We start from the raw sequence: 21,478 nt of genomic DNA on the forward strand, positions 1-21,478 counted from the left end.
CCCCGCTCAGCCCGTTAAGTAAGGTTCGCCTCTGCCTGGGTTCACCTCTAGAGGCTAGAGGAAGATTTCTTGTGTCCTAATTTCACATAAGTTAACAAGAAAAAATTACAGCCTTCCTCCAAATAAACACTAAGGGGGTGCTTAGCTGTTAAAAACATTTCCAAGCACTTTACTATTTTTATCTTCACAACTCTATGAAGAAGATATCTTTATTTTATACGAGAAATCTACAGCCCAGGTAAGTTAACTCCCTCAGGTCACAAAGCCATGAATCAGTAGTACAGGGTATGAACCCAAGTATGGTTTTGGAGCCTCGCATTTTCCAGGTGGCAGTCATCCTTGATCCCCACCACATAAGGCACATGCACACAGAACATGGCTCTTCTAAAGAATATCAGAACACAAGGTGACCCCCTTAGGTTTCAAATACACATTTCCCAGAGCTCCTGTCATACACACTCATCCACCTGCACCTACACCCACACTGAACCAGAGCACTAAAATACAAGGAAACTTTTATTTTCAATTTTCATCAAGAAATTTGCTGTGGTTTTTTATGCTTTTGGTTCTTTTCTTTTTTTTTTTTTTTTTTTTCCACTTTATTTCATTCTAGCTGCTCAGTGGCTGGAGCCGCTGGGTTCCTGGTATTAAAAAGATGCCAACAGAGGTAGCTGTGTCTCGCCCAGGGGCCCGGCCCACTCTGAATACCCCCAAAAAAGGAGAAAAGAAAACACAAAATAAACCAACAAAATAAAACCAAAAGGAGGAAGAAATTCAGATCGTTTTCTTCAAGCCTGGCGGGAACCCACAAGAGTTTGTGTGTAACAGGCGTTACGGTGGGGAGAAGCCAGGGCCCAAAAGGCCAGCCCGCCAGCTCCCTGCAGATGGCGCCGGCGCTACTGCTGCATGTCTCTCCAGCAGGAAGGGCACCACTGCCCCTCACTCCCTCCCCTTCCCCAGTGCACTGGGGGCTGTTCCTTTACAATGTGGAAGATGGGGCAGAAGAAAGGAGAGGGTCTCTCAGGCCCCAGGGGAGAAGCTGGGCAAGGGAAAGTGAGGAAGGTCACTGCTCAGCGGTGGAGGTGGTATCATCGATCCGGATCTTCACTGCTGCTGGGCTACCTACAGGAAAGAGAGCCAAGGGAGTCAGAATTCCAAACCATAGGAATCTACCTGATCCCAAGGGAACTCACCGGTAAGCCCCTGCACCCCCCAACCAGGAGAGCAATATTACAAGTTCCAGACTGGCTCTGCTGGAACAGCTGGCCAGAAGAAAACACTCTACCTGCTGTGGAGTAGGTTCGGGTGCTCGGTTTGCCAGGCGGCTGAGAATGTTACGCTCTGACATCTGTAGCCTCACAGCAACTGGGGGAATTCGGGCTATAGTAGCTGGGAGTCGAGTCACATCAGCTTTCATGTCACTCAGCAGTTCTTCTAGCTGTTTCAGAACTGCACGGGGTGGGGGTGCGGGGGGGAAACAGGTGGTGAGCTGTGGTAGTCAAGACTGAGATCCTTCTTAGCACAGTGAACCAGGCCCCTCTGTTACTTCTCAGTGATCCAAGTGACTGATGTGCTGGAGTATGGTCCGTCAGTCAGAGTCACCTGACTGGCCTCCACCATACCCAAGTTACTACTTCTTATATTCCACTTCCAACTGTCCATGATGCTATGTTTTTTTATGCCACTTAGCCCTCAATGCACTTTGCTCCATATTGTCTCGTCTGTATTCTCCCTCCATGAGAGAAGCTTATTCCTGTTGTTTCCTTTTTTCATCATCTTCCCTCTCCAGCTTTTGGAGCTATCTCCTCCTTCCTTTGTAACAGCCTTTTTTCCCTCATTTCACCCTCCACCCCACCCCCCATGTTTGAACTTTAGTTAGAAACGAAATGTCGAAAGGGATCTAGAATCTAACTGGATCTTAAATCACCTGAAGTCACCTCTAAATTATCTCAGACGATACTCTATTATTCTGCTTTGCTTTCCACCTCCAAGAACTTGAATATATGGAGTTAAAAGAGGCAAAGAACCACTGTCCTTGATTGCCTCTAAGATATTAGCTTTTCAAGGAAGAAGGCAAAGATCCTAGCCAGAGGGACTCTGAAAGTTTTGGAAACAAGGAGTAACTATGTATTCCGGAGGAGGAAGGAGACCGAGTCAGCAGGAGGCAGGGGAGCCACTGGCTACCTTTGTGCAGGACTGCATTGGCTGGCTTGTTTCCTGCCATTGACTCCTTAGACAGGTGCTGATGACTCTCCGCCAAACACTCCACCTCAGCAAAGCGGGTGTTTAGGGCCATGGAAGGGTGAGAAGGGTCCTCGGACATGTTCAGGTAAGCTGCCCGGCGCAGCTGTTCCTCAATCACCAGGGCTTGTTCTAAGAGCTAGAGAAGGATAAAGAGGAGATGGGGGTTGGACTGATATTTACTCTGCTGATTTTTGACAGGCTTCTCAGAACCTATAAAGAACCTTACAGACGGCTCCCCCCCACACAAGCAGCTCAACATCACATTGCTTTTGCTTTTTTTAATCCCCATTTGGAAGTCCATGTTTTTAAAACTCCTTGCCCTTTATTGATTTGCTTATACAAAAACGATAGTTTCAATTTAGAAAGTAGATCATATAAAAAATTAAGATCGTAAGTAATTGCACCTCCTAAAGATACTGTTAACATGTTCTGGTTTTTCTTTGCGTATATATTTTTTATGTACCAGAGATCACTCTCTCTCTATAGATCTACATCATGGCTTCACTCAAAATTCCACAGGAAAAACCTTCCTTTATTATTAACTGCTCTTGACAAAAAAATGCTTTTTTAAAAAAATTTTTTTAACATTTATTTATTTTTTGAGAGACAGAGAAAGACAGAGCAGGAGCAGGGGAGGGGCAGAGAGGGAGACACAGAATCTGAAACAGGCTCCAGGCTCTGAGCCATCAGCACAGAGCCCGATGTGGGGCTTGAACTCACTAACCATGAGATCATGACCTGAGCTGAAGTCGGATGCTTAACCAACTGAGCCACCCAGGCGCCCCTGACAAAAGATGCTTTTTAGTGGTTGCATGATTGTCCCTTCTATGGATATGCTTACCACATCATATCACTTAAGTTGTTTTACTTTTTAAAATTATTTTATTTTCTTTTGTCTCCATATCTCATTTCCATTCCCTTTCCTTCCCCAATAGGCAACGCTTATAATATACTTACTGAGTGGTTTTTGGTGTTTTTGAAGACTGAATATTGGTTCATGTGCATATTTCTAATGTAACAAAATGTTGTTCTGTACACATAAAAAGCTTTTTCTTCCTTTCCGCACTTCAGATCTTTTTAATTTGTTCGATTTATGTTGTTCTATCACATATATTTTGTTTCTTCTGTTGCTTAGAACGCTTAATGATGTGAACCCGCATTTTACCTATGCACACTCCCAGTGTCCCAGCTGAACATCTAGGTTGCCTACAGGCCCCACCACCAAAAATTATGCTGCAATGAACACTTACACGTCACCTGATGGAGCTACGTAAAAGGTTCTTTGCAATATATTCCGAGGGACAGAATGCTGTTTCAGAAGTTTTAAGACTTAATTTGCTCAAGTATCCATCCACTGGTTCTTAAAAACAATAAAGCCATTAGGGGTCAGGAAATAGGACAGTATGAGAATAATGGGCTGTTGTTTCTTCCACAGGACATGCTTCATCAAGCAGAATAATCTATCCCCAGACAGACCAAGCATCTACTTTCAATCTACAGATCCTGTCTCCTTCACCAACTGCCTCTTCCTGTCCCATACTATGAGCTTTCTCCAGGGCCAGCCCTTGGCTTGCTATTCTTTTAACGCACTCCCTTAAGTGATTTCTCCTTTCCCAGTTCAGCCAGCATCTCTGTGCAAATGATGCTTTTTGAACCTACATTTCAAGCACTGAGCTTTCTGATCCCACTCATGTGGTTGATCACTCTGATCCCACTTGTTTATGGTGATGGGGGTAGTGGGAGGACACTAGGACTTTTTCTAAAGTTTAACTCTACAAACTGCTCCCTCTTCATACTTCCCTGATCTGCCAATGATCATTTTTCTTGGTGACTCAGGCTCAAAACTTTAGTTTGTATCTCAAATCCAATCAGTCAAGAGTCAGAAAACTATGGCCTATGGCCAATATCTGGCGCATTGGCTGTTTTTGTATGGCTCAAGAGCTAAGAATGGTTTTTTTACATTTTTAAAAAAACATCTTGTTTTTCTACGTAATCTTCACACCCATCATAGGGCTCAAACTTATAACCTCAAGGTCAAGAGTTGCACACTCTACCGACTGAGCCAGCCAGGTGCCCCGGTTTTTTACATTTTTAAATGGCTAGAAAAAAATCAACAGTTTGTGACACTTCATAAAAATTGTATGAAGGTCAAATTTTGGCATCAATAAATACAGTTTTATGGGAACACATTCATACTTACTCGTTTATCACCTGTGGCTACTTGCACACTACGAGAGTATTTGCAACATGTACGTCCCACAAAGCCTGAAATAGTTACTATCGAGCCCTTTAATAGAAAAGGTTTGCTGACCCTACAATAAACCAGTAAATCCTATCAATTATTTGGTATTTTGTTTCCTTTATCTTATCCTTTTCATTTTCTACAACCAGCACCACAGCCCAGCCTTTTACTACCTCATGACTGTACAGCAGTTCTATAATCTCATGAATGCTGTTTCCATTTTCCTTGGTCATATCAAAACTCTTCACAATCCTTCAATGCCTGCCCATTAACTAACTATAGGGTCAAGTCCAAACTCTCATCTGGTGCCAAAAAATGCACCTACTGATCTCTAACCCTTACCTATCTCTCCAACCTACCTCCCACCATCACCCAAACAAGTGTTCTCTACAGCCCGACTGGACTACTTGCTGTTTGCAAACACCATAAGCTCTGCTGCCTCTAGGTCTCTGCCCTACCTAATCCCGTTGGTTCAAACAGCCTTCCGTTTCTATCCAGTTATCTCTATTACATTAATCAAAACTTAATTCCAATACCAGCTTCTCCACAAAGCCATTTGGGAGCTCTCTTCTGGCTCCCTAATTTTCCCTGGAGAACTTCCATATGAATCCCTCCCAATACACAGAGTGGCATTCATTTTATCACACATTTGCCTCTACCTTAAACCAAAAGTTCCTTGAGAATAGGCACCATGCCTTATCTTTGTATCCCTGTGCCACTCGTCGCTTGGCACATGTTTGAAGGTTAGTGTACATTTCTTACCCCCCAGTTACAGTCAGCTTAAAATCCCCGTATCTTGTCTTCATGGTATCCCATTTTGATGGTCTGCACAAAGGTGCCCTCAATGTACGTTTGCTGAATTCTAGACTGAGACTCTCTTCAGCCCTGGGTTTACTAACTCTAGTGATTCTGAGAATGAAGCTCTACCTTTGCATCTCCTCTTTGCATCCACCCCACCCCTTATCCACACAGGTGCTCTCAGATGCAGATAAAAGTACCACTAGCCCACTGACAGCCCTCCCTCTTCAAAGATCCAATTCAGTCCCATCTCTGTATCTTTCCTGTACACTCCAACCTATAGTGTTCCCCCAACATATCCACTGCATGTCTGTGTCATTTATTGGTATGTATGTATTTAATTAGGCTCCATGCCCAACGTGGGGCTTGAACTCATGACCCTGAGATCAAGAGTTGCATGCCCTACTGAGTTAGCCAGGTGCCATTCTGTCTGTGTCATTTATTAGGCACAGTCATCTTCAGCCCTTGAAGAGCTGGTTACTTTCGAGTCTCTAGGTCTTAATTTTTTTGCTTTTTTTTTTTTAACTTTTTATTTAAGTTATCTCTGTATTTGTGGGGCTTGAACTCACAACCCCAAAATCAAGAGTTGCATGCTTTTCCGACTGAGTCACCCAGGTGCCCCCATATTTCTAATATTTAAGATACTTGGGAACAAAGCCTTTCACAATATAAAAAGTTAAGTAACATACACAGGAAAACACAATAAACAGCATGGCTGCATGAATAGACTACCTCCTTTGTAGTCCCTTCTGCACTGTAAAGGCTGTCATTTCAGGGCACCTGGGTGGTTCAGCTGGTTAAGCATTCAACTCTTGATTTCAGCTCAGGTCATGATCTCAGTTTGTGAGATCAAGCCCCACGTCTGGTCTCTGAGAGTGCAGAGCCTATTTGGGATTCTCTCTCCCTCTCTTTGCCCCTCCTCCTCTCCCCAAAATAAATAAATAATAAAATAAAATAAAATAAAAATAAAAGCTGTCACTTCAACATTTCATTCCTCCCCATCCTGCTCACCTTGAACCTTCGGGCTAGAAACTTATTCTTGATCTCTAAGAAATTGCCACGATTCATTTCACCCTTGAAAGGTTCATTGAGGATGGCATAGCGTGGGTCATTCTGGATGTCCTGCCACCGGGCATAGCCATGGCTATTGGAAAATTGTTCAGGAAAAACAAAACAAGAAAAGAACCTCAAACATGGGATCTTCAGAAACCTTCACCAAGAACCTCAGCCCAGACTCAGGCAAAGGATACTTTATGATGCCAGCCAGCAGCCAGTAGTCATGTCGCCGATGCCAGATCTCGTAAGTCTTCTTGGTGACTGTGGCTGCCCGCTCCTCATTCTGCCAAAGGGAGTGCAACTCTGAAGAGAATTTGGGGAAAGTTGGGGAGAAAAAGAGACACAAATGTCTTTAAGAATTCAAAAAACTCTTTATCTCTGCCCCCACAGATGCCATCTTAGTAGTATGCCATGCCTGTGGCTTTTTAACACAGAATCAGCTTGACAGTCCCTCATCTAATGAAGTCTTTGTACAGGAACCCTAATTTCACTTTAGATGCTTCTAACCCCAGATGGTCCCTCATTGTCATACCAGTAAAACCACCATCTGCGATGTTGAACATAAATCGCTGTTTAATATTTTTTTTCTGCTTCTCGTCATTCAGGTCCTTGGGGGTCTCTCCATTCTGAAGCATCACCTCTTTTTTCTCTTCTTCTTCTTTCTTCTCTTCTACAGGATATGCAGAAGAAAAATATCAGCGCCATACAAAAGCATAGCACCTTGGCCTTTACCCACAGCATTATATGCTGCAAGTATCCAGCCACCTCCACCCTTTCTCCACACTGTTTCTCAAACCCAGAAAAAGATGCCACCGGCCCATGACAATCATATGTAGGGACAGATGGAGTCTTTTAGCTTGGGATAAAATAGCTATATGGGCGTGGATGGGAAGAGGCCAGGGGCTATCCCAAAGATAAAATCCTTGCATCTAGTTTTAGAGTCCTTTTTAATCATAACCAGCTTCTCCAAACACCCACCTTTGTCCTCTACCACAATGGGAGTCAGATCTACTGCTGACTTCTCCTCTACCTTCTCCACATCAGCAACACCTGGGGAGAACAGATGGCATTGAGAGTGTATAAAGAAGAATGTTTTGGGGTGCTTGGCTGGCTCAGTCACAGGCATGCAACTCTTGATCCCGAGCTTGTGAACTCGAGCCCCATGTTGGATGTACAGATTACTCAAAAATAAAAGCTTTTGGAGCACCTGAGTGACTCAGGGATTAAGTATCAAACTCTGGATTTTGGCTCAGGTCATGATCTCACAATTTGTTGGACTGAGCCCTGAATCTGGCTCTGCACTGATAGCACAGAGCCTGCTTGGGATTCTCTCTCTCTGCCCTTCTCCCATTTGCGCGCACTCTCTCTCTCAAAATAAATAAACGTTAAAAAATAAAGGGGCACGTGGGTGGCTCAGTCGGTTGAGCGTCCAACTTCGATTCAGGTCATGATCGAGCAGCTCGTGGGTTTGAGCCCCACTCAGGCTCTGTGCTGACAGCTCAGAGCCTGGAGCCTGCTTTGGATGTCTCCCTCTCTCTCTGCCCGTCCCCCACTTGCACTCGCTCTCAAAAAAAATAAAACATAAAATTTTTTTAAATAAATATTAAAAAAATTTTTTTAACAAAACAAAAATAAATAAATAATAATTAATTAATTGACTTAAAAAAGAAGGGGGCTCCTGGGTAGCTCAGTCAGTTGAGCATCTGACTCTTGGTTTCAGCTCAGGTCATGATCTCACAAGATCTAGCCCCAAGTGGGGCTCTGCACCGACAGCACAGAGCCTGCTTGGGATTCTCTCTGCCCCTACCCTGCTCATGCTTGCTTTAAACTTACATATTAACTTAAAAAACAAAATAAAAAAATAAAAATGTTCTCTGTTCCTCACCATAGCCAAATGGAACAGTCTTTTTTTTTTTTTTCTTCTTAAGTTTATTTATCTACTTTGAGAAAGAGACAGGGGAGTGAGAGCACATGCAAATGGGGAAGGGGCAAAGAGAGAGAATCCCAAGCAGGCTCTGCACTGTCAGCAAGGAGCCTGACTTGGGGCTTGAACTCACAAACCCTGAGATCATGACCTGAGCTGAAGTCTGACGCTTAACTAATCTAATCGAGCCACCCACGTGCCCTGGAAAAGTCTTAATCCTAAATCTCCATGATTAACATCATAAAAGACATCTTAAGGGGAAAAAACCCTCAATTTAAATTCAAGGGTGCAGGATTATTCAGGGTTTCACTTCTTCCTGACACCCCATAGCCCAGTTAAAAGTCCAAGAGCTTCATAGGGATCTGCACAATGTAGTACTTGAAAATGTGGATACCTTTGGGCTCTGTCTCCATCGGTTCCTCTGTTCTCTCCTTCACCTCTGCCTTTTCCACTTTCTCCTCTCCCTCGGGAGGTTCAACAAGGACTTTTTCATCCTCTGAGGCAGGGGCAGGGGGTTGTGTACACTTCAAAGGAAAAAGACGTAAGTTGAAGCAAACAGGCCAACGATCGAAAAGGATGAACGGGCTTATCCATTTACCTTTGGTATGGCATCCAGTCACCCCCATCTCTTACCTCGACAGTGGCCTCTGGGGCTGCAGATTTAACCTCCTTTTCTCCTTCTGCACTCTCTTCTTCTTTGAGGCTATTCTCTTCTATTTTTATCCCATCCTCTGCAGACCAACAGAAGACACTTAATTAGGAGGAAGGTCCTAGACCAGCGAGAAGGTCACACCCGCTCAGTTTGTCTCATCTTAAGTTGTCCTCTCGTGCCTTTAAGAGCCAGCCCTATTCTTAGGACGGCTCTCCTAAACTGAGAGGGAGATTGCTCTGTGTCCTGCCAGACTCCCCTGTTAGAGCTGAGCACAAGGGAGCAGACAAAGCATAGGCAAGGACAAAAGACAGAAAAAGAGAGTACAAGCACACTTACCAGCAGGTGGGGCAGGTGCAGGGGTATTGGGTTGTGTGTCCCCTGGAGTGGAGGGTGTGGGAGTCTTTGGGGAAGGTGACCCTGGCTGGGACATTTTCTTGTTCTCCTCTACTTCAGCAAGTTCAGGCATGCTCCAGCGCCCATTGACATGTTCAAACTCCTGAACCTGGAGCAATAAGACAAGATAGTGAAGACTCAATTCCAGCTCTAGGCTCCTTTCCTATTGGCCCTCCAGTTTCCCCTACAAACTCTGAACAATGAAAAGAGGCTCAGGGCTCACCTTCTTTCGAATCAAGGACATGACACCAATTCTAGTAAGGACATGCTGGCGAGACAGGCCTTCTCGGGGGACACCATCAGCAAAGGTCTCAGCCCCATCTGCCCCCGGCTCACATAAATGTCGCATAAAAAGAGACACATAAGCCCTGTAGTAAGGAAGTGAAAAATGAGTTAAGCAGCTATCAGGCCAACTCCTAGATGAGATCTTTCCCACCACTTAGGCATTAACTCAGGCAACAACAACTCTGGCTCCATCTTGAGATAAAGCCCACAATCGCATTGAAGGATGGTTCTCCAGATCCCACACCACGCCCCAGGTTCTCTTCTAGGGAAGCTAGAAACACAAAGAGCCCTATTACTAACAGCTTCACCCATCAACTTCAACAGAGAACACGGACAATTTCCCTGCACAGCCTGGACGAGTAGTGTGGAATGACCAGAGATTAAAAACTCTTGCTCTGTACAGTCACTCCAGCTCTCAACTTACTTGAACTCTTTCTCTGATTTGCCTCGCAGATCTCTCACAAGCCACTGGGTGGTAAAAGCATCCTGAGGTGGCATCCCATATCGCATAATTGCATTAAGAAAGGCTTTTCGCTGACGAGCGTTAAAGCCAAGTACCTAGAAGAAGAAGGAGCCTACGTGAGAGGGAGCAGGCCTACGTGAGAGGGAGCAGGTCTTACTCCATCAAAGACCAAATATCAAGCACTCACCCATCACCCCTCCTTAGAATCAAACAGCACTTACTTCAATATTCCCACCAACACGGGCCAACAGAGGAGGCAATGGCTTATCTTTATCATTCCGCAGGCCCTTGCGACTGGGCCTGCGGGGAGCTGCAAAAAGAAAAGGAGGCATGAGCGACACTGACAGAGGTATTAAACAAAGTAACATTTAAAAGTCAGCAGAAAGGCATAGCCCTCACCTTCTGAGCGTTCATCAAAGTCTTCATCACCTTCCTCTGAGGCCACTGAATAATCGGACTGGTTGTCGGACTGGTCGTCCTGCCAATCTGGAGGGAGAGAGGGCAGATGAGCGGGGCCCACTGCTCTAGTGGAACGGCCCATGGGTGGGGGGCGGGGCCGGCCACACACACCTCGGTCCTCCTGGGAGCCATCATTGTAGTTGACCTGTTTACGGATTCTTTTTCCTTTGCCCAGATTTCGGGCTAGATCTTCTTGCTGCTGCTCATAATGGTGCCGCAGCAATTTCTCCCAGTAGTCAGGATCCACACTTTCTTCCTGTTTTATGATTTCTCGTTCTACCTCCTCTTCCTCCTGGGACAGAGGGAGGGCCAGGACTCAGGGGTGCTGAAGTCAGCACCACCAGCTACCCCTGGTCCTCACACAATTCCCACTGTGCTAGCTCCTTTTCAGGACTGGACTCTGAAATACTTAGTGTGCCTGGCTGGACCTAAGAACTTAAAGAGAAATTTAATTGACAGGACATGGCTCCTCATAATTACATAGAGATTAGCAGTCAACATAACTAAAGAAAAACGTGAGATGATGTTATCACAAGAGAAGCATGAAGAGACCGTATGCTTTCTTCTAACACTTTTTACTGAGACCTACACAGTTGGGAGACAGCAAAATATACGAAAAAGAGATTAGATAGGAAGGGAGAATAGAAGGGCTTCTGGGGGTGCCTGGGTGGCTCAGTCGGTTAAGTGGCCGACTTCGGCTCAGGTCATGATCTCGCAGACCGTGAGTTCAAGCCCAGCGTCGGGCTCTGTGCTGACAGCTCAGAGCCTGGAGCCTGTTTCAGATTCTGTGTCTCCCTCTTTCTGACCCTCCCTCGTTCATGCTCTGTCTCTCTCTGCCTCAAAAATAAATAAACGTTAAAAAAAAAAATTTTTTTTAAAAAAAGGGCTTCTAAAATACTACAAAAAATCTTCATAAGAGATAAAGTAGAAGGACCATAAGCTCTTCTGTTCTTCATAATTTCATAAAAATTTGCCAACTGTGTGCAAAAAACAAAACCAAATTATACATACATACTCTCTTATGTTCTAGTAATGTTTACGTTCCTCCAAAAATCTTTTTTTCAGACACTTCAAGACCAGTAACTGATTCCAAATCCCTTACATTAGAACTAAACCACTACTAACAGCATATTAGAAACACCCTAAATGTCTATCAATATGGAACTAACTGAATCAATTCCTGGGGGTGGGGAGTGGGCAAAATGGATGAAGAGGGTCAAAAGGTACGAACCTCCAGTTATAAAATAAATAAGTCCTGTGAATATAACACACAGCATGGTGATTACAGTTAATAACACCGTATTGCATATTTGAAAGTTGCTGAGAATAGATCTTAAAAGTTCTCATCACAAGAAAAAAAATGCACAACTATGCATGGTAACAGATGTTAACTAGACTTACCAGGTGATCATTTCACAAAATACATAAATATCAAATCAATTTGTTGTACAACAGAAACTAAACATTAATGCTGTCAATTTTACCTCAATCTTAAAAAATAAATCATGGGGGCGCCTGGGTGGCTGAGTGGATTAAGTGTCCAATTCTCGATTTCAGCTCTGGTCATGATCTTATGGTTCATGGGATCCAGACCCACGTCAGGCTCTGATGCTAAGAGCACAGAGCCTGCTTGGGATATTCTCTCTCTCTCTCTCTCTCTCTCTCTCTCTCTCTGCCCCTCCCCCGCTTGCTTGTTTATGCTCTCCCTAAATAAATAAATATTTAAGTAAATAAATAACGGTACTTCCAAACAAAGATATATTATGCAGCAAAAAAAAGGGCGAAGGGGAGGCCTGGTTGGCTCAACTGGTACGGCACATGACTCTTGATCTCAGGGTTATAAAGTATGAGCCCCACACTAGGTATAGAGATTAGTTAAAAATATATAATCTTAAAAACAATTTTTTTAAAAGGAGGAGGAGCTCTTTATGTAATTTATTTGGACTAAATCTCCAAGATTATTCAAATGGACAAAAAGCAAGGTACAGAACATCATATATGACAACTACTTTTGTGTCTAAAATGAAAAGGGAAAAAAAAATAATAAAATGAAAAGGGAAAAAAGTGTTTATGTGTATGTATGTATATATAGGCACATGCATGTATACATATGTATGAATGTAATTTGTATGCACATAAAATACCTTTAGGAAAATATACAAAAAACTGAAAACTTCAGTTATCCCCAGGGAGGGAACTAGATGGGAAAGAGATATCTTGGTATCTTCTGAATTTTGAATGTGAATTACTATTTATTCAAAAAATACAATTTAAAAAATCTTATAAGGTAGATGGCAGCCACAGCTGCTAATGAGAGGGCCATTTGTATACCTGAGTAGTCAACAGCAGAGGTTATCAATGGGAGGACCACCCTCCCTTCCCAACCATTCAGCATGTGCTGCCCCAAGCCAATCACCCCTCCATGCAGTCACTGCCCCAACAGAAACACAAAGCACCTTACAGGAGGGCAGTTTTGACTGAATACTACAGCCCATACACCTATGTCAGACTTCTCAGTCACGGTTCCAACAGAGTCTAGCAGCATCATCTCCAGAAGAAAACAAAGAGAACAGGTATATATCAGAAAAACACAGCAATAAGGGGGGGATGGTTTTGAGTTGGAAAGCTGGGAAAAGATGGCAAAGACTGCCAGAAAGCTAAGCCAATTCAAAGAACTCTGAGTTGAATGGTCTAAAGAGGACCAGAAGAAAATGTCTATTTGTTTTTTTCATTTTATACTCTACTTTTGGGGGAGAAAAAAAATTTTTTTTTTAATTTTTTTTTTTTTTTTAATGTTTATTTATTTTTGGGACAGAGAGAGAGACAGAGCATGAACGGGGGAGGGGCAGAGAGAGAGGAAGACACAGAATCAGAAGCAGGCTCCAGGCTCTGAGCCATCAGCCCAGAGCCTGATGCGGGGCTTGAACTCACGGACCGCGAGATCGTGACCTGAGCTGAAGTCGGACGCTTAACCGACTGAGCCACCCAGGCGCCCCATGGAGGAGAAAATTATTAAAGAAGCCACACATTCATCAGTTTTAGAGTTTTTTTTGTTTTGTTTTTGGTAAAAAAGGAAGGGAAGAGAAGAAAAAGGGAAAACAGTTCTATTGCTATAAAAAGTACAGGGAAATAGGGGCACCTGGGAGGCTCAGTTGGTTAAGCAACTGACTTCGGCTCAGGTCATGATCTCACAGTTTGTGAGTTGGAGCCCCACATCAGGATCTCTGCTGTCAGCCCAGAGCCCGATTTAGATCCTCTGTCCCCTTCTCTCTCTTTGCTCTTCCTCCACTCACTCATTGCACACACGTGCAAGCGCTTGCTCTCCAAGATAAAAATATTTAAAAAAAAGAAGTACAGGGAAATAGGCTGCCCAGATATGTATCTCATCTCCTGCCTTTTCTCCCAAGAGATTTGAGATAGAAATCAAAAGTTTATTTGTAGGATCAATAAACTACAGAAGATAAAATGAGATTGTGATAAGGAAGAGCTAATATATATATAAATGTTTTGAGTGTGAAATTTGGCTATGAGTTTCCTGATAGCCACGGCAAAAATGAGAATGTGACTGCCCATGTGTGATAATATTTACTTTCAAAGAGGTATATCAATTCAATGTACTGATTTACCTACAGATGTTTTCCTCTTGTCTCAAATACCATCCTGGTCGCAATAACAAATTCCAGACCAGTCATCAAGCACAGCATTGCCTTGGACTCATACTCACCCCCATCTCTTCTTCCCGCACCACGTACTGGGCCACTTTGAATGAACTCAAATATTCATTCATGCCCTGCAATTCTGTGTCTTCTGTCTCATCCTGGTTACGGTCCAAAAGTCGTTCAATGGCCTTGTCATCATAGTGGATAACACTGCTATCTTCTCCCTCTTTGTTGTCTCCTCCTACAAAGAATCAGGGGTCCATACCCTCAAAGTCAGATTCAGCAGCTGCAGTGAAAAAGCAAGTCCCACAGGACCCTAGGTCCAAGTCTCAGGACCCTAAGTATCAAATATACCCTTTAGAGAGGCCAAGCCCCACACCAAAACAAGTTCCTGACTAGCTCACCTCCATCTGTGGCTTCATCCTTAAATAGTTCTTCAGTGCCAAACTTGAGGATGTCATCAAGCTCCTGTTTGGACATGGATCCAGTCTTGGAGCCCAGCCCAGGCCGAACCACTAGATGCGTCAGCATCATCTTCTTCTTTGCCACCTGCGTGATGCGCTCCTCCACTGACGCACGGGTCACAAACCGATATATCATCACCTTCTTATTCTGCCCAATACGGTGAGCTCTACTAAAAGCCTGAAGGTGGGCACAATGCAAAGTCAGAAACTGAAATAATCCTATTTTCCTGCTTCTGCATTTGCCTTCACACAAACTTCCCCCCCAGACCCCACCTTCTCTCATGTTACCCCCAAATTAAGACCTTGGCTAACCCAAACTCTCTGGTTCACAATAAGGTAAAAGACACAAAAAGAATCTACTGTTTTCCCCTGAAACAACTAATTCCAGATGGTGGAGCCCTCACAGAGAACACTGCATTACCAGTAGGTTACTGTATATGAAGGCCACTACCTCTGCTCACCTGGATGTCATTATGGGGGTTCCAGTCAGAGTCATAAATAATAACTGTGTCAGCAGTGGCCAGATTGATTCCAAGGCCCCCAGCTCGAGTAGAAAGCAAGAAGCAGAACTGTTGAGCACCCGGTGCTAAGGAAGGAACAAAAACCATTAGAAGGGTCTCCTGAGGGGCACCTGGCTGGCTTAGTCAGTAGAGCATTTGACTCTTGATCTCAGGGTTGGGAGTTCGATCCCAAAGTTGGGTGTAGAGATTACTTAAAAAATAATTTAAAAAATCTTAAAAAAAAAAAAAAAAAAAAAAGTGTCTCCTGAATTCCAATTAATAAATGTAGAAAGAATGTCAGAAATACAAAACCTCATCAGGCAAACATCAGAGTAGTAAAAGTCTGAGGAGAAACAGTGCATGACCATAGTCTCAAATACCTCTTTCATCCAGTTATGTAACAGATAAATCGTGGGGGTGAAAGGCACAGCATAGAGAATATGGTCAGTGATACTGTAATAGTGTTGTATGACAGATGGTAACTACACTTGTGGTGAGCAGAGTGTAACTTTTAGAGTTACCCAATCACTACCCTGCACACCTGACACTAATGTTAACACTGTGTCAAATATACTTCAACTAAAAAAAAAAGATATTTATCAATTACAATGTGAAAAAGAGTAGCTTTACAGTGGAGAAACTAAGCAGGTATCACCTGAACTGAAGGATCAAGGTTAACATTACCAGTAATGAGACATTATCAACATCATGTCCTCCCCCTGACATGATATACCAAAAAGAACACTGTGGGGCACCGTAGTGGCTCAGTCGGTTAAGCAACCAACACTTGGTTGCAGCTCAGGTCATGGTCTCATGATTCGTGAGTTCAAGCCCCACATCCAACTCTGCATTGATGGTGCAGAGCCCGCTTGGGATCCTCTCTCACCCTCTCTCTCGCTGCCCCTCCCCCACTCATTTTCTCTTCCTCGCTCTCACTCTCAACATAAATAAGTTTAAAAAACATGGAGGGGCACCTGGGTGGTTCAGTTAAGCGTCCAACTTTTGATTTCAGCTCAGGTCATGATCTCATAGTCTGTGAGACCGAGCCCTGCAAAAGGCTCTGCACTGGCAGCACAGAGCCTGCTTGGGATTCTCTCCTCTCTCTCTCTCTGCACCTCCCCTCCATGTGCGTGTGCAAGCGTGCACACTCTCTCTCAAAATAAATGAACATTTAAAAAAAAGTTCTTTAAAATAAATGGGGGGGGGAAAAAGAACACGGCATTGCTTCTATGGTATTCTTGTCCAGAAAGTCTAAAAACCTCAATCTACTCATGAGAAAACATCAGACAAACCCAAACTCACAGACATTCTACACAATAAATAACCAGCAATCATAAAAAGTATCAACAGTAGGGGTGCCTGGGTGGCTCAGTGGGTTAAGCAGCCAACTTCACTCAGGTCATGATCTCCTGGTTTGTGAGTTCGAGCTCCATGTCAGACCCTTTGCTGACAGCTCAGAGCATGAAGCCTGCTTTGGATTCAGTGTCTCCCTCTCTCTCTGCCCCTCCCCGTCTCACACTCTTGTCCCTGTCTCTCAAAAATGAATAAACGTTAAAAGAAAATTTTTTTTTTAAGTATCAGCGGCACAACAAAGGTAAGAATGAAGAAATATGTCAGACAGAAAAAGACACAACAACCAAATGCAATGTGGGATCTAATACTGGATCCTGAAACAGGAAAAGGACATTAGGAGGAAAACTGGTGACATTCAATTAAGGTCTACAGCTTAGTTAGTAGTATGACATCACTCATAATTTCCTGCTTTTGACAGTTGTACTGTGGTTATATAAGTTGTTATCGTTAAGAGAAGTTGAGCAAAGATATATGTGAACTCTGTATTATTTTCTTCCGACTTTTAAGTCCAAAATTATTTTAAAATAAAAAATGAGGGGGCGCCTGGCTGGCTCAGTCAGAAAGAGCGTACAACTCTTGATCTCGTGGTCATGAGTTTGAGCCCCATGGTGGGTGTAGAGATTACTAAAATAAATAACCTTTTAAAAAAATAAACAATATAAAAAAAATGAGGAGGGGGGAGGGGTGGCTACGGAGACAAGTCTGCCACGAAATTGCTAATTGAGCTTGGGTTAAGTCCTGCTCCCTCTGTGGGCCTCAAGATACAATGAAAAGGGTTAATTAAATACAACGCTCTTCTTCCAGCAGAAAGAACGAAGACTCCAACAAAATAAAAAAAATCTGCTAGGAATAGTTCAACACATTCTTCCAATCAAGGCATTCAAAAGCTTTAATTCTTCCATATCAATTGACAAAAACTCAAAAGAACCACACAGAAAAGCAGATACACAAGAACAAGTAATCCATCCAAAGACATGAGTCAATGAGAATTCCTGGATTGAAGGTACTCCTTTCCTCTTACCATTGAAGCGGTCAATGGCCTCTTGTCGCATGTTCCCAGTTATCCCACCATCAATACGTTCATACTTATAACCTTCATGTTCCAAGAAATCCTCCAACAAGTCCAGCATCTTGGTCATCTGGAAAAGGAGCAGAGTTTAATTAAAGGGGAGTCAGATGGTAATTGCTTTCCTCACGTCACTGAGGGTTGTCTACTGCTCCCTCTCAAAGCTCCCAGCTCCTCCCACACAATACCTGAGAGAAGATGAGTACACGGTGCCCACCCTCCTTAAGGTTCTTAAGCATCTTCTGTAGCAGCAATAATTTTCCAGATGCTCGGATTAGAGCACTGCCATCATACATGCCATTAGGCATTTTAGGGGCTTCCTGAAGAAAGAAGCAAAAAGAAAAGAACGCTGAACAAAATGGAGCAATTCCAACCCAGTGAAGAACGAGAGGAGGCACAACATACCATCGCAGCCACAGGGAAAAGATATGGGTGGTTGCAGCACTTCTTAAGATCCATCACCACATTCAGCAGAGAGACCTGGTTGCCACCCCCTCGAGCATTGAGTGCTTCAAAATTTCGAGTGAGGATGTACTTGTAGTATTTCCTACATGGGCAAGACAAAGAGAAGTCAGATTCAAGAGCCTTCATAGGACTTATAACCTTTATACAACTCCCAAGACAGTCCCAAGGTCTGAGATCTTCCTTCCAACATATCTTGCTTCAGGACTAAGGAAACCTAACAAGCACCACCAACACCAACAGCACAAACACCATCATGTTAAATAAAGTACTTAGTAAGAACTATGACTAGAAACAATTAGGTTTCTGTAGACTTTGCTTGTTCCTGTCACCAGATGCCTTGAAGCAGAATGCAGGGAGGAATAAGAAACACTTGGCAAACTAGTAGATGTCTATCCACAAAATGGAGTCAGTGCTTCTGTCCCTTCTGACTTACTTCTGCATGGGGCTCAGCTCCACACGCACAATCAGTTCTGTCTTGGATGGCATATTTTTGAACACGTCAGCTTTGAGCCGCCGCAACATGTGAGGGCCCAGCATATCGTGCAGTTTTTTAATCTGGTCTTCCTTGGCAATGTCTGCAAACTCCTCCAAAAAGCCTTCCAAATTGCTTCAGAAAAAGAAAAGACAGTCATATAGGAAATGGGCAACAGGAAGAATTAGAAGCAGAATTATCAGCTGATTACAGATAAACACACACTTACTGGAACCTCTCTGGGGTGAGAAAGTTGAGGAGATGAAACAACTCTTCTAGATTGTTTTGTAATGGAGTCCCAGTCAGCAACAGTTTGTGTTGAAGTGAGTAACCATTTAAGACCCGGAAGAACTGGAGAAGCAGATGGAGAAGATAAAATTCAGTGAAAAGAGGGCTCCAGTATACCTTTCCAAACTAAGCTATTTTGCTGCCCAATGGTTAAGCTGCCATCTCCCCTCCATTTCCATCTCCCTTTTAAGGTCTGACCACCAAGGAGTATCACAAGTAAGGAAGGAGTGCAGAAGCCATTTGACCAGTTCCTCTCCTCCTAACACTCCCCTTAATGAGTAGGTGGCACTAAAAAACTAAAACTGGAGGCCATAACCTCCCTCCCCACTTCCTTCTCACCTTTGACTGATTGTTCTTGAGCCGATGCGCTTCATCCACAATGAGGCATGCCCAATCAATGGAACCCAAGATAGCCATGTCAATGGTGATCAACTCATAAGACGTCAGCAGCACATGGAATTTCACAGATGCCTCTTTCTGCACAAGCAGGTGACCCGGTCACTAATGTTCAACTCCTCCAGTGCAGGCAAACCCAAGGGACTTTCCCTCCCCCCAACTGTTATCCTTCGGCCTCACCCCACTCTAAGCAGACTAAGCCCACAGCAACAACTCTCTAAGGTGGTCTCCCTCCCAGTGAGATACCTTCATGCGAGAGGCTTTCTTGCCACCACGAATGGCGTTGTCTTCAAAAGAGAACTCATTCTCTCGGATGATAGCACGGCTGTCTTTGTCACCCACATACGTCACCACATACATATCTGGAGCCCACATTTCAAACTCCCGCTCCCAGTTGATGATGGTAGAAAGAGGGGCACTCACTAGGAAGGGGCCTTTGGAATGACCCTTGGAGAAAGAAGAGAAGTGGCAGAATAAGGACTGAGGGCCCCAACACAATGCTGGCCCAGCGCCCACCTCTACACTAGGACCAGCTGAGGGCTGGCACGTGTGCTGCTGCTCCTATCCTCAACTTTTCAACGCCCTGCCTACTCCTTCCCACAAAGTCACACTCGCCTTTACAGGGAGTTTAAAACCCAATTTCTTCCTAGAAGTCTTTTCATGCTAATTCCACCCACAACTCTGCTCATCTCAACAGGTATTCTCCCCCCAAGGACTGAGGCTCTATGCATCCACCACTGATTCTACCCAAGGTTCCATCCACTCAGTCTGTCTCTATGTACACATGTCTGTCTTAGAGGCACTTGGGTGGCTCAGTTGGTTAAGCATCTGACTCTTGGTTTCAGCTCAGGTCATGATCTCCGTTTTGTGAATTCAAGCCCGACATCAGGCTCTGAGCTGCAGTGTGGATCCTACTTGAGATTCTCTCTCTCCCTCTCTGTCCCTCCCCACTCGTGCTGTCTGTCTCTTAAATAAACAAACTTAAAAAAAAAAAGCGTCTATCTTCATGTCATCCCACAGTGTTCTTCAAGGTCTGGGACCAATTTTTTTCTTCCTTTTTTCTTTCTCCTCATTGTGTGAAAAGACCACGAACACGAAATACCCATACACAAAAACCTCACAGCCCCAACTTTCGTACCTCCTTGTAGAGAGAATAGAGGAAGACTGCTGTTTGGACAGTCTTCCCAAGGCCCATCTCATCAGCCAAGATGGTGTCGGTGCCCTGAGCCCAGGAGAAGCGCAACCAGTTCAAGCCCTCCATCTGATAGGGGTGCAGGGTTCCACCTGTAGCATCCAGGTACTCTGGCTGTCGCTCATACTTCACTGTTGGCTGAAGAATGAAAGGAAAAAGTGAAGAGCTGGCCAGGAACTCCCTTCCTTCCGTAAGACAGAAGCTGCCTCCTCTTCACACATCCTCACTAGATCCTCAAGAGCCACAAAGAATTGTGGGGAGGGGCACCTGGTTGGTGCAGTGGGTTGAGCATCCAGCTTCAGCTTGGGTCATGATCACAGTTTGCGAGTTCGAGCCCCACATCAGGCTCTCTATCAGCACAGAGCCCACTTTGGATCCTCGGTCTCCCCCCCTCTGCCCTTCCCTGCCCCCTTCTCTCAAAATAAACACTAAAAAAAAAAAAAAGAAAAGAAAAGAAATGTAGGGAGAAAATATCCTTAATAGCTATTGTAATTTTGTGTTTTATTTAGTATCCTCCAGGAAGCAAGGCAACTAACCTATCAGGCGATCAGAGATCTTGGTCTTACAATCTCACGAAAGACACAGCATAGCCTCCCTAGCAATACAATAATTCTACTACACAGGAGCCACCAGGTAAATAATCATATGTTCCCCCTGGAGTCATCTTTTTCACCTTAACAGTCCTCATATTATATTACACAAATAAAACCACAGGAACTGAACCCTGAATTAAGGGTCAGAAGACCCAGGTTCCGATAAGTTTCTTAACACTTTCTCAATCGTAGAAAGCATATGTCCTATGTTTTTATTTTTCTGATGATGCAAAGAGAAAATGATCCTAGCATTTCCCTCGTTCACAGAGATGTGGAGAAGTGGGGAAGCATTCTAGCTCTGAAGTTCCTACTGGCAGAGTGCCATCGATAGACTGGAGGACACAAGATATATCGTCCAACCCAACAAATTGTGCCCTCCCTCTTCTGCCCCAACTCACATCAACTGTTGGAGTTTCAGGAGGCCTCTCCAACTTCCTCAGCTTCACCTTCTTGAGCTTCTTGCCTGGTCGTCCTTCCTCACCCCTCATTAACTCCCTAAAGAAGACAGACAACA

General features: G+C 44.0%; 1 protein-coding gene and 1 non-coding gene across 2 annotated transcripts in view; both read right to left on the reverse strand.

Annotated features, from left to right (window-relative positions):
- Nucleotides 1-574: 574 nt before the first annotated feature.
- Nucleotides 575-21,478, reverse strand: part of CHD4 (chromodomain helicase DNA binding protein 4) — a 30,128-nt gene continuing 9,224 nt past the window's right edge. The window contains 27 exon segments of the mRNA XM_042991657.1: nucleotides 575-1,122; nucleotides 1,286-1,449; nucleotides 2,185-2,380; nucleotides 6,296-6,428; nucleotides 6,535-6,643; nucleotides 6,873-7,010; nucleotides 7,319-7,390; nucleotides 8,659-8,788; nucleotides 8,898-8,995; nucleotides 9,253-9,418; nucleotides 9,533-9,677; nucleotides 10,019-10,152; nucleotides 10,279-10,367; nucleotides 10,457-10,543; nucleotides 10,628-10,808; nucleotides 14,241-14,416; nucleotides 14,580-14,817; nucleotides 15,101-15,225; nucleotides 17,514-17,631; nucleotides 17,747-17,878; nucleotides 17,964-18,105; nucleotides 18,457-18,630; nucleotides 18,725-18,846; nucleotides 19,123-19,260; nucleotides 19,426-19,626; nucleotides 20,318-20,509; nucleotides 21,363-21,459. Of these exon segments, the coding sequence (XP_042847591.1) occupies nucleotides 1,105-1,122; nucleotides 1,286-1,449; nucleotides 2,185-2,380; nucleotides 6,296-6,428; nucleotides 6,535-6,643; nucleotides 6,873-7,010; nucleotides 7,319-7,390; nucleotides 8,659-8,788; nucleotides 8,898-8,995; nucleotides 9,253-9,418; nucleotides 9,533-9,677; nucleotides 10,019-10,152; nucleotides 10,279-10,367; nucleotides 10,457-10,543; nucleotides 10,628-10,808; nucleotides 14,241-14,416; nucleotides 14,580-14,817; nucleotides 15,101-15,225; nucleotides 17,514-17,631; nucleotides 17,747-17,878; nucleotides 17,964-18,105; nucleotides 18,457-18,630; nucleotides 18,725-18,846; nucleotides 19,123-19,260; nucleotides 19,426-19,626; nucleotides 20,318-20,509; nucleotides 21,363-21,459 (3,715 nt within the window). The 3' untranslated portion in view covers nucleotides 575-1,104.
- On the reverse strand, nucleotides 9,081-9,220 carry LOC122240678. Its single transcript, XR_006220450.1, has one exon.

Source organism: Panthera tigris, chromosome B4, assembly GCF_018350195.1.
Source record: "Panthera tigris isolate Pti1 chromosome B4, P.tigris_Pti1_mat1.1, whole genome shotgun sequence".
Taxonomy (NCBI): Eukaryota; Metazoa; Chordata; class Mammalia; order Carnivora; family Felidae; genus Panthera; species Panthera tigris.